General features: G+C 45.3%; 2 protein-coding genes across 3 annotated transcripts; one reads left to right on the top strand and one right to left on the bottom strand.

Moving 5' to 3' along the window:
- Window positions 1-2,008: 2,008 nt before the first annotated feature.
- LOC146258137 (transcription intermediary factor 1-alpha-like) lies at window positions 2,009-10,722 on the bottom strand. Of its 2 annotated transcripts, none has more exons than XM_084672298.1 (18): window positions 10,360-10,722; window positions 9,810-9,925; window positions 9,272-9,419; window positions 9,029-9,161; window positions 8,825-8,941; window positions 8,592-8,706; window positions 8,287-8,433; window positions 8,039-8,153; window positions 7,288-7,685; window positions 5,938-6,075; window positions 5,696-5,801; window positions 5,544-5,601; window positions 5,066-5,195; window positions 4,212-4,666; window positions 3,949-4,078; window positions 3,776-3,844; window positions 3,348-3,503; window positions 2,009-3,232 (listed from the first exon to the last, which is right to left on the bottom strand). In XM_084672298.1, the coding sequence occupies exons 1-18, from the start codon at window positions 10,643-10,645 to the stop codon at window positions 2,984-2,986; spliced, it is 3,066 nt and encodes a 1,021-aa protein (XP_084528424.1). In that variant the 5' UTR covers window positions 10,646-10,722; the 3' UTR covers window positions 2,009-2,983. The 2 variants fall into 2 exon arrangements, with proteins under 2 accessions (XP_084528424.1, XP_084528425.1); XM_084672299.1 differs by having other exon boundaries at window positions 5,544-5,598.
- Window positions 10,723-13,016: 2,294 nt separating this feature from the next.
- LOC146258136 (aldo-keto reductase family 1 member D1-like) lies at window positions 13,017-16,172 on the top strand. The gene is made up of 9 exons (XM_084672301.1): window positions 13,017-13,182; window positions 13,395-13,562; window positions 13,655-13,771; window positions 13,901-13,978; window positions 14,291-14,413; window positions 14,556-14,665; window positions 15,396-15,561; window positions 15,810-15,892; window positions 16,030-16,172. Exons 1-9 carry the CDS (start codon window positions 13,090-13,092, stop codon window positions 16,070-16,072), a joined length of 981 nt encoding a protein of 326 aa, XP_084528427.1. The 5' UTR covers window positions 13,017-13,089; the 3' UTR covers window positions 16,073-16,172.
- The last annotated feature ends 695 nt before the right edge of the window (window positions 16,173-16,867 follow it).

Genomic DNA, 16,867 nt, shown 5'->3' with positions numbered 1-16,867 from the left:
TAAGTTACAAGCACCACCTACTTTAAATGACGGATAGATAAACTATTCTCAAATGAATTGTAATATAGGCTACACTAAAACTTTGGCTTTGAAAGTGTACTGCATGTGAACCACAGCTATTGATTCAGGTTGTTTGCTATGTTAATCATCTTCAGTCAGACTGCTCTGTCTATGACAACACGATCTCCCAGTATTAAAGAACATCTGGAGCAGTTTTGTGGTTATCAAAAATCTGTTGTGGCTATGTTCAGACGGCAATCCATTCAGTCTTCATGATTAGTCGGTTAAAAGAAATTCCAAACATGCAATGCAAAGTCCGCATTAAATTTACGAGCCGTTTCAGAAGACAGACTTGTGTAATTGTTCACCATGCAGTGTTTGAGGTTGATAAAATTACCCCCCAGGAAAATGATTGATTGATCTCATCAAAGGTTGCCATAAACAGATGCTTATATAGCCTTTAGACACTCCTCAGGTTTCTCAATTTGTTGGAGGGCATTATTACCTTTCGTATGTGCCAATACCTGGCAAGGACGAAAAAAATAATTGCTGGACGTAATAAAACTTTCATACCAGCCATTAAGGCTCTCTGCAAATTCAATCAGTCCTCTGGCTCTGGGCATAGCGACAGAGGCAGCGGTAAACGACCATCCAACCACAGCCCGTCATGTCTCCACCACCTCACAGACTGTCGAGAGATATATCATAAGACAAAGACAGGACAAATGCCTCAATCATGCAGTACGTCGTTCTTACGGTGGTGAGAAACTGCAGTAGTCTCAATCTAATTTTTCTTACAGAAGGTTTGAGAGTAATGGGTTGAAACAGATGAAAAACAATCCGTGCTACTTTTTCAACCAATGGACATTGACTTAAATGTACTGTACCAAGACATAGCGTCAAATAACGAATGTCTGGGAAAAACGTTGACTGATCAATATGTCATTTTAACGTCAGAAATCACTATCAAACACCTGGAATAAAATTGAGCTGCGTGCAGGCTTTAGCACTCGCAAACCCTTCCACCACCTTCAGTGTGACGCAATCACCACAAACAGCGCGATGTGGCATCTTCTGAACAAACATACTGAATTTGCCAAGAAACAACAGACCTTACTTTCACAGCTGTCCTGTTTTATTAATCTTATCTGTCTTCTGGTGAGGAATCAAGTGAGCCACAGGGAGAGGGCTTTTTTGACCATGTAAGGCTGCTCAGGACACACCCTGACCTAGACCCAGACTGGATCGTGGTTCACCACAGCAGAGAGGGGATCCAAGGAGCACATGTAATGTGCTTCTTCCCCTAACCTCCCAAATCACTGCTTTCATCTTCTTCTATTCCATTCTATCTATTCTACTGCCTCTTTCCCCCTCCCCATTTCCCCCCTCCTCACCCCCGTCAGGATTTTAACTAGAAACAGCAGCCAGGACTGGCTCCTGGCTCAGAGAAGGACATCAGAGCCTCAGAGGTCAACGTTGAATGGTGCTAATCTTCTGGAGGGCAGAACATGCTGTTGGAAGTCATGTTGTTGTGACCCGACAGTGGGACCCGAACACAGGCAGTATGAGGCCTGTGCTTAATGGCTCAAGGACATCATTTACTGTTACTGTACAACATGTCCTGAACACACTAAGGGGGGGGGGGCTGGTTCCATAGGCGGAAATCCTGGGGGACACACAACCCCCCCCCCCATTCTGGGAAAAATATGATTTGTCCCCCACAATAAATCACTGTTAACTTAAATTTGTTATTTCAATATTTTTTTATATCTTTTTTAATGTGCTGTGTTACGGCAGTCATTTTGGTGTCTCGCTCAGGTATTGCTCATGAGAACATTTTATAAAATTGTCCCCCCCAAAGTTGATACCAGATTTTCGCCATGGGCTGGTTCATTGAACTCTGTTAACAAAGTCATTCAGGACCAGTTATGTGAGAACAAACAGGACATTTTAGATTAGGGTTTATATTTTTCATTATTATTTAATTCCAACATGTGAACAACTGCAAGTTAACTTGTACGCACATTATATTTGACCAAATGTTTTGGTTTTCAAGGTATTAGTCGTTATTAAAAAAGTAGATTAATAAATGACCCACGCCAACAGATGTATTGTCTGTAGAAACATACTAACCATACTATCATAGATGAATGAACCGCATCCAATCAAATGTTGATCATCATATTTAAGGTTACAGCCAACAGCAGTTTGACTCACAAAAGTTCTATTTTAAAGTCACACGTACTGGCAAACAATAAAAAGATGTTCCATTAAGGTGATATGTTTTTACAACATAAGGGATCTAAAAATAATAATAAAGTGCATGTGCAACATAAACATAGTATGAAAACTTTCAAATAAATACATAAATCATGTACGTTATGGCACTTTCACAACAAAAATAAGGTAACCAAGAACAGTCCAAGAACAGTGAGCAACTAGACCACAGAACTAACATCTTCATGATGTAATGCATGCAGTTTCACAATAAAAACATCGTCTTAGGCTTTATCAGGCTGGTTTGATTCCTACAACATGTTTTTAGTTTGCTGGTCTAAGAGGGCTTGACCCTGTCACAGTCTTCAGTTCCATGTAAGATTCACAAAGTCTTTACAAGAACCAGATTCTGCCAGGCAGGATGGCGCAACACCAAACCAGTGGGAGAGAATTCCTTTTTCTCGATCTCCGTGTAATTGTCAGGGTAGTCACAGTATTACAACACAATTACTGTAAACTGCATCATCCCTAACAATGCGTTGTTATGCAGGAGAGTCAACGGTTTGATACCCTGTTTCACATTTATTGTGCAAAATAGTTCCTTCATACCCCCCCCCCCCCCAAATTAGAAAACTGCGGCTAAGTACAATTACTCTGTCCCTCTCAAGAGATGGACCGCTTTTGGGTCAGGACTTGACTGACGTGAAAGGTGACAGTACATCAGGGAGTGACGAAAGATAAGATTCGTCGAGATGAATTGCGCCTTTTATGCGGCTTCCCTCTCCTCTCTCGGGGTGCTGATTGGAGAGGCCGCGCCCCGGGGCTCAGAGCACCTGCTGAGGGGCTCAGAGGCCGGGGTGAGGCCGGGCGTCGACGGAGGAGAGACCGGAGGGGTCACGGGACCTGTGACCTCAGTCTTCACTTCCTGGAAGGTTCGGTCGGGGAAGACGACCTTCAGCTGCTCCTCAAACAGCCGCTCCAATTTTCTGGCAGCTGTGGCCGCCTCAGAGCCAGGCTGTCACGCAGACGGAAACAACACCGTTTATAGGTTATTATGAGGGTGAGCGTCGAGTGATGCGTCGAGTGAAGGTAACGTGGAGGTGTGTCCTGTGGTCTGCAGGGCTTCCTACCTCTTGATGGGCCGCAGGGTTTCTGAAGATGAGTCTGATGTCTGATACAAACTGGGCAGGGCTGTGGTAGTCTGGGTTCGAGGGGCTTTCTAACTTGTTCTTCACCGTAGCCAGATTCATATGTGCCTTCACGGCCCCTGTGTCTTCTGGCATTACCTAGCAACAACAACAGAACAATCATAATGGTTGATAATGAGTAATAAACATCATCGTTTTTTTAAGAAATCGATGGGATATTTAAGAAACAGGGCCTACTAAGTCATCCGTCTTTGGAGATCTGTAGACATACTGAAGGTTCTTTACAAGGTAGGTTACTAGTGAGTAAACTGGACTGTACTCCAACAGTATGACTGTGTGTGATTGGTCAGAGCGAGGCCTCGTGCAGCCAATACACATCTGTGTTGGTTCCTCCCAGTCTCTCCACTCACCAGGGGAGTCTCCTGGAAGCCTGCGCTCAGCTCGCTACAGTACAGACACAGCAGCAGACGCTCGCACTTCTGAGGAGGGAGAGAAAGACACAGTTTGCTTTCAGATGCTTCACAGAAACGACGACACCAGCCTTGAGAAGAAGAGAAGAGAGTGAACTGGTGGAATAACCAACCCTCCTGTTCACCGGGGACAGTCTGGGCTCAGAGAGGGGTTCCTCCTTCACGGGCTCTGGTTGTCTGACGCGGCCATCCTCCCTCTCCAGTAGTGACGGTTCTCTGCAGAAGGTGCAAAGCCACTCCGCACTAGAAGGACAACACCACAGAACCAATGAGCCGCGGACAGGAAATAACAACAAACAGGAAGTAAAGCAAAAAATAATTCAGTTATTGAATGGTTCGTACTCCGCAAATGTACAGTATGTATACATATACAAACCTGGGAGATCTGGGAAGGGTTGGGATGTGACAAGTGAGGTGGAAGACTTTGGGACATTTGTCACAACTCCGAAGCTTGCCTTCAGTCTGGCACACAGCACAGCGGTCTCTGTTAGGGTCCTTCTCTGGTGCCACGGCTGGGGCCACGGCTGTCTGCTGGGGGCCTTCGGGCTGGGCAGGGCCCCCTCCGATCTCTGGAGGTTGTGGAGGGGTCTTAGCCTGATTGTCCAGAGGAGGGTTAGGGTGAGTCTGGATGTGTTCTCCAGCGTGGAGAGGAGGGTTAGGGTGAGTCTGGATGTGTTCTCCAGCGTGGAGAGGAGGGTTAGGGTGAGTCTGGATGTGTTCTCCAGCGTGGAGAGGAGGGTTAGGGTGAGTCTGGATGTGTTCTCCAGTGTGGAGAGGAGGGGCCTGGACCCCTGTGCTGTCTGGGAGGTTGGCTTTCTGGTAGGCCTGCATCTGAAAGACACCAGCACAAACACATTTCATACACGGAACCCCTCTCGAAAACTCGCAGATCTGAGGTATTTATCAGTGAGTTTTTGCAAATCTTGACAAAGATGTCACCATCGTGAAGAACTTCTAGCCTACTGCACATTTTTAAGCATTTGGATGATTCTTATTTTCCAGTCTCTCCTCTTAAAAGTTTACACGGTTCACCAACAATGTCCAACAAACACCAAACATTCTCCTGTTGGCTGGTGGGTTTAGAACATTTGGAGAGATAACTGACATTTTCACACTGCCCCGACAAACACCAACAGGCACATCACACCAAACCGACACAACCCAAAAACTGGTGGCTGCTGGTGTAGTTTGTTGTTGTTTGTTTGGGCAGTGTGAACTTCAAGGCCTTACGTAGCTCATGTCCTCCTCTGGCTCGTCTTTAATGACGATGACGGGTCCAGGGGACAATCTTCTTCTCCTCTTGGCAGCTGAGGTCTGAGCTGCGCTGGCCTGCGTCTCTGCCTGCCTCCAGGACACAATCCTTCAGACCGCCAGAGAGGGAAGAGAGGGGAGAGGTTACATCTCTTACAACGTTACGTAGCTAGCGCTAGCTACCAGCCTCACATCTCGACTCGCTACTTCTGTCCACAATACACGGGCACAGTCTCTAGATGGGGACTTCTGTAAATCAGACATCTCAGACATTGCTGTGGATAAAAGGCTGTTGAACGTTAAAATAAAAAGGGATTACAGGAACAGATTTTTGTGTCTTAATTTTGTCATTTTTATATTTAATCTTCTCACGATCAATGAGCACACTGCGATCGACCGACAGCCTGGATTGCGATTGCCTGATTGGGAGAGAAAGAGAGAAAGTGTGTCACCTCACCCTGGTTTTTCCTCCCGGGACACAGCTGGCAGCCCCTGGGAACTCTGCGGTCCCTCTGCTGGGAGAGAAACAGCAAACCGCCATTCTTCAACAACAACAAGAAATGTGCAAGCACGGTTTGTCAAACTGATATCAGCGATGTGAGTACAAACCGTTCCTGTGTGGTAGGAAGGGTGGTAAGGTTTGGGAGAAGCTGGGTCTTCGTATCTGTACAGGACCAACACCATCGCTCCTCTGGCTTAGATACAGAGACTCTGTCTAGACATTACAGACAGAATAACACAACAACAAAAAACATGAAACAATGGCAAATGAATGAATTTGTTTCAACGAGAGCCACTGACAGTTGCGTGTCAGAAAGATTGAATAGATTTCCAGGAAGTGATGAGAGTACCTGTAGATGAGAGTGAGGGGAGCTGAAGCTGCTGTTGCTGAGGAGGGGGGCGCTGTGGGAATGGAGAGGGGCTAGCTGGAAGGGATCCGGGGGTTGGAAACCAGAGCTGCCAGCCATTCCTCTCAGGGGCAGGACCGCCTAGGAGCCGGGGTAAACACACCCACACAGGGCTAAGAATGACAGGGGTCTGAGGACAGACAGGCAGACAGGCAGACAGGCAGACAGGCAGACAGGCAGACAGACAGACAGACAGACAGACAGACAGACAGACAGACAGGCAGGCAGGCAGGCAGGCAGGCAGGCAGGCAGGCAGGCAGGCAGGCAGGCAGGCAGGCAGACAGACAGACAGGTAGACAGACAGACAGGCAGACAGACAGGCAGGTAGGCAGGCAGGCAGGCAAACAGGCAGACAGACAGGCAGACGGACAGGCAGACGGACAGGCAGACGGACGATGTCAGGTCATCTCCTGTGAGTCTGTGTTGACGGAGAGATCTAACAGCATGGCATCCTGCTTCCCCAAAGCCCTGTCATTGGTCTGGTCTGGGCCGGGGCCTTGTGCTTCCATAACAAAGAGCAGAACACCCTCATAATAAACACTGTGCTTCAGTGTTCCAGACTGCTATGCTTTAAGTACTTAGTTGCAAAACAGCCTCTTTGTTTGGTCTGCCGCCAGCCTTACAGGTGCAAGCAGTGGCTTACAGTTCCCAGGAGAGGACAACCTCTTTTGGATTCTTTAAACACAAAAAGAAGAACATGTACCATTTCTGCTTTGTGTGTGACAGAGCACAAAGAGTGATGTATCTCAAGCACATTGAAGTCCTTTGAGAAAACAGGAAGTGCTTTCAGTACAGCTTTTCTCTCCCGACTGCGCAGTTAAAACTGTGAAAACGCCCCAAGTCCACTCGAAGGCTTGCAACCAGTGGTACTTAACGATCCCACTACTGCTGACGCAACCCCAACAGCTTGTTCATATCAGCATGATGCAACTGCTGCGACCAACCTGAAGGCCAAAAGCACTGTCCTCCTGATCCTCCTACTCTAACAAGCAGGAAGCTAGACTAAATAACCCTGGGGACCAGACATATCTATCACCCCTCCGAGGGGACGCGAGTCTGGTCTTTATCACGTTAGCTGCTGCTAATGTAGATTTGAGCCTTTTCCCCGTCCATGAATTTGATTCACGTGCCAAGTGATGATTCAAACCTATCTTGACATGTCTAGGTGTACACTGCCTGAAATGTGAAGGCTGTCCGCTCGATTTAGGACAACAACGTCCACTGTCTTGGCCTGTTAGGATTCTCTGTCAATCAAACTCGACCACAGACGCACACACTCACAGGCACTCTCACCTGGGGCGCAAACCCAGGGCTGGGCAGACTGCCTGTGGGGCTGAGGTGGTTGGAAGGTGGAGGCATGAACCTCCGGCCTGGTTGGGGCACCGGGAGGCCAGTCTGGGATGGGGAGCCCACATGGAGGGGTCCTTGAGCGGGCTTCTGGAGCCCCAGACTCTGGTACCAGGACCAGGGTGGGGGAGGAGGCTGCCAGTGCGGCTGCTGGGCCAGCTTCTCCACTTGCAGCTGGAGCTGGGCCAAGGTGCTGTGGGGGGCTGGGTGGGTCTGTGGAGGCCCTGGGGGAGGGCCAGAGGGGGAGCCTTGAGGGCCCTGTCTGGGAAGGGGGAGCTGCTGATGGAGGCCCTGGTAGCCTCCCCCCAGAGAGGGGCTGGGGAGGTTCTCCACCACTAAGGAGCCTGAGGGGACAGGAACACAGAGAGCTTGTTTCTGCATAACAAGCAGGGTGGGAAAGCTGCTCCTCACAAACGCCATCTTTAATTTACGAACCTCTGCACCCTTTAGACCACAATATACCAAAATATTCTACCACTACCACAGTTCCTTACACCTTGGTTATATCTACCCCCCCCCACCCACCCACCCACCCCCCAAAAAAGAAAACAGTACTAAAACATAAAAATGGTACCTGTTGAAAAGCACTAAACCACCAATACTTAACTCCACCAAAACAATCAATGTTATTATTCACTTGCACGACCACTACAATTCCTCAATCATTTAAATATCCCTCACTGTCTCCTAGTCTTACCCAGGTCGACATTGGAGGCCCAGAACCCAGAGCGACACTGGAAGCGCAAAGTGCTCTGCGGTGCAAACGAGGTATTGCATTTAGCCCGCAGCAGGTTCCCAATCTGAAACAGAATCTGCAACAGAAGGGATGTTATTAATAATTCCCATGGAAGACATTGGGTTAGAGAGGCACAAGACATGTGTTCTGCATTTCCTCCCCCATACCATTATAAAACTGGCTAGTGATTGGCTGTAAGCACATCATACCAAGCGTTTACAATGCAGGAGGGCAGTGCTACTGTTTCTGGCTGTTGCCCATTGGGTGAAATTAATCACATGATCAAGGTGCCTGGACAAGTAGCCAATGTCCTCCTTCTGTTTCTTCAGAACGGTCTCACTGTCCTTCGTCAGCGCCTTAGGGAAACAAGGAAATGACAGATTTCTCATAAATGTGTCACTCAACCTAACCACTGAAAACATCATGTTTTTATAACTCCAAATAATAACAGGTTCACGTGGGTTCTATTGCAGCTCTCAACATTCACACAAGGAACTTTCAAGAAGGCTCACACCTCCAGCTGATTCACCAGAATCTTTCCCTTTCTGTTGATTTCTAATATCAAACTGCAGATGGCCTTCTTGATTTCATTGTGAACCAGCGTGCGGTTTTCATCCACTTGAGAGAGTCTGAAACACAGTTATGCAAAGAAACACACATTGGAAGCATACCCAATGACATCCTTCATAACATAAGAAAAGAATCAAACCGTTTTTGTACCGTGCGGCCGCTCAAACGGTACCGTACCCCTTGTCTATTGAACTGGACATCTCATCCACAACCTTCTTCTTCTCCTGGAGCTGGTTCGTCACGGTCTCCATGTGTCGTTTGAGATTCTTGTAGGCGTCTTCGAGAAACTGATAACTGTGAGGAGACAGACCACATGGTTTCTAAACACAGATTGTGCGCCGGCGTCTGGGAGATGTACACACGCAGGCAGGCTGACCGTACTTGTGGTCCTTGTGCTTGAGCAGCTGACAGTCCCGGCAGGTCAACAGGTCGCACGTCTCACAGAACAACTTCAGGGGCTCCTGTTTGTGGACGTCGCAGAAAGCTGGCCTCTGATTGGACACGCCACGGGCTTCTGGAACACGAACGCACGCGAAACAACGCAAAACAAAACAGCTCATAACTCCCCTTGTCAACCCAGATCATTGCTGTTTGCTGTTGCCGTAGCGAGACAGAAAGCAGTACCTTCAGCCACTTCCTCCTTCTGCCGGATGGTATGGTCCTTGGTGAACTTGACTCTCTGGTGCGCCTCCACACAGGTGAAACACAGGAACTCCACACAGTCCACACAGAAGGCTGAGGCCACAGAGTTGTCCTCACAGCTCATGCAGATCTGTGGACAGAGAGCCCAGGTAGCACAGGACAGATCCAAGAGGCTTTAGGTTGGTTTAGGTGCAGTTCTACGGGCGTGTGTGAAGCCCTCTGTGACATTGCTTGGAAAAAGGGCTATACAGATACATCTGATCAATGGAAACCCACAAACTACTCACTCCATAGGTGGGTGTGTGCATCCTCACAAGTTCAAATCCCCCCAGTACATATCAATGGATAAAAGCGTCGCATTTTTCAGTATCTACAGTTTTTCTATCGAAATACAACAATGTATGACAATATGTATACTAAGGTCAGGAACAAGGTCATATGTCAGAAACTACGGTTCTCCCTGCCTATCCTATCCTCAATGTTTTCAGTCAACCTCATTACTGCTGCATGCATCACCAACCTGGACAGTCCTCTGAACAGTGCTAGGAATCTCCCCAGAGTCCTTGACAAAGTAGTTCTCCATGACGTCCACCTCCATACACTCCTGCCTGCATACTGGACATCGAATTACGTTGACTACAATCAGGAAGAAGAAATAAGGTTAGCCTACATACTTCTTTTTTTCATTTATAACAACGTTTATAAGTAACGGATGTCTTGAAACTAAAGGAATAATCTCGCTTAATGCTTTTAAATTAAAAATGAAAGAGCTAGAGACAGATTCCTTAAAATGTAAATGTTTTAATGTACCTTGCTACCACACTAACTCCTATATTTTGTCTGATTTTGTATTTGTGTAACTATTTTTGTATTAAGCTGCTGGCTATCTTGGCCAGGTCTCCACTGAAAAATAGATTCTTAATCTCAATGGGTCTCTCCTGGTTAAATAAAGGTTATAATAAATAAAAAAAACGGATATATCTGGGAGAAGGAGAGAGAGTGTTTTTACACTCGAAATGCAATCTTCATAACGCCCATTTGTCAAATGTTTGTAAACAAGAGCAACTCACGTGGTTTCGTTGCTCTGTCAAACTGGGAGTTCGCCGTTGGGTCGGGCATGGCCAGATTTCTTGAGGGCGAGGGCAAACATGTCATACAGAAGGAGTGTAGACAAGGCAGCAGCTTCGGTTCTCTACTGTGAAAATGAGAATGACAAACGGGACAGGTGTCCAATACGTTCGAGGTGCGCGGATGCATCTTCAGTGCCTCCCCCCGGACGGACAGACATTTAGCCTCGTTTTCTACAAAGATCACCGCCGCATCATCCAAGTCTGGTATCTCCGTACTTTCCTCCATCGCTTTCTTTATGACATCAAGAGGCAAATAATCCAGCTATAATATCGCAGTAGGTATTAACGTTACTTAACCATCGTTTACACAGTAGACTTCACCTAGATGATTTTCTCCAGGTGCCTCGAGCTGTCAGCATCGCGCTCTAAAAAACCCTTGTCGCGCTATCTTCATACATTCATTTGTGCGCTCTGCTTTCTATTCTACAGTCTACTGTTGATTACAGAGTTGCAAAGGCTATTATGACAATAATACATATATGTTTCGCTGCGTCCGTGCATGCGTTAGTTACAATGATGCTACAGCTGAGCGGTTGTAGGCGCGCGTGAATGGATGCAGAATGTCCACATTGGGATATTTCCCAGTCTGCTCCGCGCAAGCTGCAGTATCCGAGATGGGTGGGGTCACCCACAGTAAGCGCTGTGATAGGAGGAAATGATCCATTCTATGAAGCCCGCTTGAAATTAAATCATTATTATTTTATGAAATGGGTGAAATACACAGCGTACATAATTATTTAAACATTCATACAGTATGATGATGATAGCAAGATAGTTGTCAGAGCTGAAGTGGTCTGTAAACATACCACATGACATGCTGCAAAACCCCCAGAGGTGTCAAAAGTATTCACATTTATTACTCAAGTAGAAGTATAGATACTAGATACTATAGTATCTAGTATAGTATCTATACTAGATACTATACTTCTCATCCAACCACAATCAAAGTCACTCTATCCGGATGGCACCATTTTTCTGGATAATTTTTCTCTGTGTGTGTTTTTAAGGACAAGCCGGAATGAAAACAAGCCGAACTGAAATTGGAGTAAAAAGGCTATTTTTAAAATGTAAGAAGTAGAAAGTACAGATAATTGCGTGAAAATGTAAGGAGTAGAAGTAGAAAGTCGTCTGAAAAATAATTACTTCAGTAAAGTATAGATACCTCAAATTTCTACTTAAGTAAGGTAACGAAGTATTTGTACTTTGTTACTTGACACCTCTGATAACCCCATAGCTGCTTTATGTGACCACAACTGTTACAACACCCCTGTGAAATGCTCAAATCCTATAAGGATGAGTAAGAAGCTTTGAGAACGTAAGAGTGTAAAATCGTTTACACGATATCCATAAAGGCATGTCAGTATCCATAAGGCATGTCAGTATCCATAAGGCATGTCAGTATCCATAAGGCATTTCAGTATCCGAAAGTCGTTTCAGTATATTTGGAAGGCATTTCAGTATATCAGGACGTCATTTCACTAGTTTAGCAATTTTACAGAAACAGGAGCAAAATAGCTTTAAACCAGAACAAGATTTTTTAAATACTGGGTGACAAAACACACAGATCTACAAAACGTCAAGAGACAGGGTTCTGGAATTTGATCGAGTGCAAAGATTTTTTGGTTTTGCTTCATTTCTTGGTAAGACACAATACAGCACTGCCCTGAAATGTCTGTTCTGTATATCCCAGCATCAAATGATTTTCACTGTATATTGAGAGGACTAGTGTGAGGAACCAGAGTAAGGTTCATGCATGTGGCACTTTCCTAGTCAGAGTTAACAGGGGGTGCAATTCTTGGCAAGACACAATACAGCCCTGCCCTGAAATGCACCCTCTGCTAACCTGTGAGAACATTTACTTTGATGATCATACATAGAGGTTTTAGTACTTGCCTTTTGAAGGCGATAGGCATGTGAGCCTTTGGTCCGTTTTCAGGATAGCTGATATTCTGGATCAGAAGGCTGTTGTGTTCGACCTGTGTGAGTAGCCTACCCTACCAGGCATTAAAAGTGCATGCCTTTGAACCTATAAATTCTGCACTTAATCTAATTATGCCTACACTGTGCAACGGAACCTTCCAGCCTTCCAGCTTTCGGGAACAAAACGCACATTTTGACACAGGGTGCCATCTGTACTGCAAACATGGAGGGACTAGTTAGGGTGGGAAAACAATAATAATAAATATAAACTAGAGAGAACATAGGTTGTGCACACTCAAAAACATTAAATCGTTAACTCATCCATGATATTGCTTGAGTGACACTGAAACACAGAAAAGGCATGATGTTTAAGATCAAAGGTTACCCAATACATCAGCCATTACCATTGGTGATTCTAGGTTTTAAAACTGGGGGTGCAAAGGGTAGTTTTTTGCTTACAAACAAAATTAATACTAGATCTTAGAATTTTAAATTAATCATTAGAGTACAAAAAACCATGATAGAACATACAACTCTGACATCACTCAAAAATTTTCTAAGCACACCTCATCGTTTTTTTTATCCCAATGGTTCATCCCAACAGTAGGGGGTGTAAATGCAAACGAACCCCCTGCACCCGCGGTAAAATCGCCTACAGCCATTACCATGCAAACCTGTGATAAAGCAGCTCCAGATTAACCTCTGTACTTTAGTAATCTGTGTAACCACGGTAAACAGATCCACACAAGCATGGATCTGACGGCAGAGAACCACCGCGTTCCCCTGAGCGATGGGAACCTAATTCCCCTGTTGGGATTGGGAACATACGGAGATCCTAGGACGGTAAGACTCCACAGCTGTAGTTCCCTGCCCGGGATTCAATCACGTTATTCGGCAACGGGCTTGAGCATAAGTGTTTTGAGAAAAATTGCTGTAACTGAATATACATGTATTGATTCATTGGACATGGAACATCGAACACAATGTTCCTACAGCTGTATTTGTATTATGTTCAGTGAGGCTCATCTGTGTGGCCTGGCCTTGTTTCCCGACAGACACCCAAAGGGACTGCACTGGAGTGCGTAAAACATGCCATTGATGTAGGATACAGACATTTTGACGGCGCTCTGGTGTACTTTAACGAGCACGAAGTAGGTCAAGCCATACGAGAGAAAATCGCAGATGGAACCGTCAAAAGAGAAGACATTTTTTATTGCGGAAAGGTGAAGCCCAGTCCGCGTTTGCTGTTTCATGATGTTCACTTCAACCTGTCGTTGAAAATAATTGAACTTCTTTAATGTTAACTTTCACTCAGCTTTGGAACACTTTTCATTGCCGGGAGCTGGTGAGGCCTGCGCTTGAGAGGACCCTGAAGACCTTACAACTAGACTATGTGGATCTTTACATCATTGAGCTTCCAACTGCCTTTAAGGTTAGCTTCAGATCACTTTACATTTGTTATAATGGCAACACTTTCAAACACAAGTTGTAGCCAGCATGATGAACCCAATGCAACCACAAAACAGAATTGTCCATCGTTTGTGAAATGTGTTTTCTTTAGCCTGGCGATGAGTTCTATCCCAAAGATGAGGATGGGAAATACATTTACCATGAGACAGACCTCTGTGCAACATGGGAGGTGAGTTTGGTTTCCTCTTTAGTGTTCGAGAGCAAAGAGCAGCTGTGCGTTTACAACTGAGTCAGAGCTGCTTGTGTTAGTGTGTGTGTGTGTGTGTGTGTACACATTACCAAGATAAGACCCTCCCTGCACAGATGTAGGTACCAGTGCAACCTTTGTGATAGCAGTAATCAACTTTGTGTTCAAAGTCCTCTGAAACGCCAAGAGTTTGTTTTATGTTTCTGTCTAAGGAGTTTAGGTCTATCTCACCTTAGTAAATCAGATCTGTCTCTGAAGGAACGTACATGTTAAAGATGTCTGATCTCTAACTAGGCTTTAGAAGCTTGCAAAGACGCGGGGCTCTGCAAATCTCTGGGAGTGTCTAACTTCAACCGCAGACAACTGGAGCTGCTTCTCAACAAACCGGGCCTCAAGCACAAGCCTGTGTCCAATCAGGTACCGTCCCTCTTAATGACCTTTGTCTCTGTTCCTGAGAAACTGTACATGCGTCCACTTCCAATGGCAGTGCAGACTTGTCGTTAACCTCTTCTCCTAACCAGTGTGTTGTATGCCCATTTATGTATGTTTTTCTTTACAGGTTGAATGTCATCCGTATTTCACACAGCCAAAGTTACTAGAGTTTTGCCGTCAGAATGACATCGTGATTGTGGGCTACAGCCCAATAGGAACCTCCCGGGATGCTTCCTGGTAAGGACTAGAAAAACTCACAATTTGCATTTTCTTTCTGACTAACTTTGCGTGTCTGGCAGCATGTCCACATGCAGCAGTGGCGGTTCTAGACAAATGTCACTGATTAAACCAGTGTTTAATCAGAGGGGCACATAAAAAAAACGGGCACAAATGATATGTAAACATTAAATACTTTAATTTTGCTTTACATTTTAAGTCATACAAACGGCTCTGGCTCTCCCTCTTCCAGCTCCTCAGCTCTCTCAGTAACTTGATATGTTTCTCTCACTTTTGTATTTACTGGGGCAAAAAAGGCTGAAATGTCCCCTCCTCGGTTCATGATGACTAATAGAAGAAGAAAAACGTGTAAAAAATAAAAAAGACAGCTCAGGGGGGCCACAGGGGGGGCCATATATATATATCTATATATCTATATCTATATCTGTATATATATATATGTATATATATATATATCTATATATCTATGTATATATATATACATATATATATATATAAATAGATATATTTGGCATTATTCATGCTTTACTGGACAGAATTAAGTGAAGTGTGATTGAAAGAGCGGGGGGAGAGAGGGGAAGACAGGCAGCAAGGGGCCCAGGCCAGATTCAGACCCAGGCCCTGCAGTGGGGCCTCCGCCCACACCGTACACACACACTCTAATCCGGTTAGCTACCGGGGGCGCCCCTTGACAGAGCTTTCAGTAATAAGTGTCTCGTCTGCGACCCAGGGTGAACTTGAAATGCCCTCCTCTCCTGGAGGACGAGCTACTGGTCTCCATCGGGAGGAAGTATGCCAAGAGCAGCGCCCAGGTGGCTCTGCGCTTCAACGTCCAGAGAGGAGTGGTGGTCATCCCAAAGAGCTTCAGCCAACACAGGATCACCAGCAACTTCCAGGTTGCTTTGAATGGCTTCAATCTTTCTTGTCCACAAATGTGTCAAATATGCCTGTGGCTTCACAGGATGCTTAAAAACACATCACAGTGAATCACGAAACATACGGTCATTAGAAACACATGCATGCCTGCTGTACAGACGTAGATAGCGGGCATGGTTCAAGTGTGACACACTAGTAATGTTTCACTCTGAAACGTTTTGTACTTCAGCGTTCAGTTGATCTTAACCGTCCTTGAACTTCTTTGCAGATATTTGACTTTTCTCTGACTGAGGAGGAGATGACGGCCATAGAAGGGCTGAACAAGAACATTCGCTTCGTGGAGTTGCTTATGTGAGTCCTGCGTTCTGCAGCTCTGTTCATATCAGATACTGTTGATGTTAATATCATGTGATATGATGCATCATATGAAACGTCATAATGTACATTGTTTCTTTCTTTTGATTGGTTCGATGTTTTCCTGTCCACAGGTGGAGTAATCACCCCGAGTATCCATTCCATGACGACTACTGACATTTTAAAATACTCACAAAATAAAAACGTATTTACAGTTTCTAGATTCACAGACCAAACATTCCAATAAAATGGTTGCTCTTGTTTCTTCAAATTTCAATAGTGTCACCGAGCGTGAAATCCTTTGTTTACATAGACCTTTTGGATCCCTTTTTGCAAACAATGTGACAGTGGCATAAAATCTCCACCAGGGGGCTCTGTACCATACTGAATAGACATTGATCAGGCTTGACTCATGTTCGGGGGCTGTGATCGAAAGTAACATCACACATGCTCTTTATCCTGTAGTGGGAAACAGTCTAAGCTTAAGTGGTCTCTGTGCAGATACACGCCTGATCCAATTAGATACCACCACTTCCAGAGGAGGCTATTACATTGCTGTGAAAGCATAAAAGATCCTTTCAAAACATGACCAATCATTTCCTCATTTTAGCTCCGTCAAGGAGTTCAGTGTGTGTGCAGAGTGAGAAAGGTAAGCACCCAGTACAGTGCAACTCGACAGGTTAAACTAAACTGTCACAGAAACAACCAAACAGCAATTGTTGTAACAGAAATGTTTCAACATCAACTGCTCTCAATGCAAGAGGCCGGTTGGCAAGCTGCATCAAGACATTTTGGAATGTGAATCATGATTGAATGTAAAACAACGTTTGGGGGAAAAAAATCACTGAGAGAAACTTTGCAAGGAAACTGAGGTGCCTGTGGTAACTAGTCGCGCCACAATTATGCGACTCCCAGACTCCCTCAGATAATTTGAGTCACATTTACATTTTACATTTAGTCATTTAGCAGACG

The sequence above is a fragment of the Hypomesus nipponensis genome, chromosome 14 (genome assembly GCF_054491055.1).
Source record: "Hypomesus nipponensis isolate SF chromosome 14, ASM5449105v1, whole genome shotgun sequence".
Lineage (NCBI taxonomy): Eukaryota > Metazoa > Chordata > Actinopteri > Osmeriformes > Osmeridae > Hypomesus > Hypomesus nipponensis.
The sequence above is the reverse complement of the archived record's forward strand: the minus strand, read 5'-3'. Positions and strand labels throughout refer to the sequence as shown.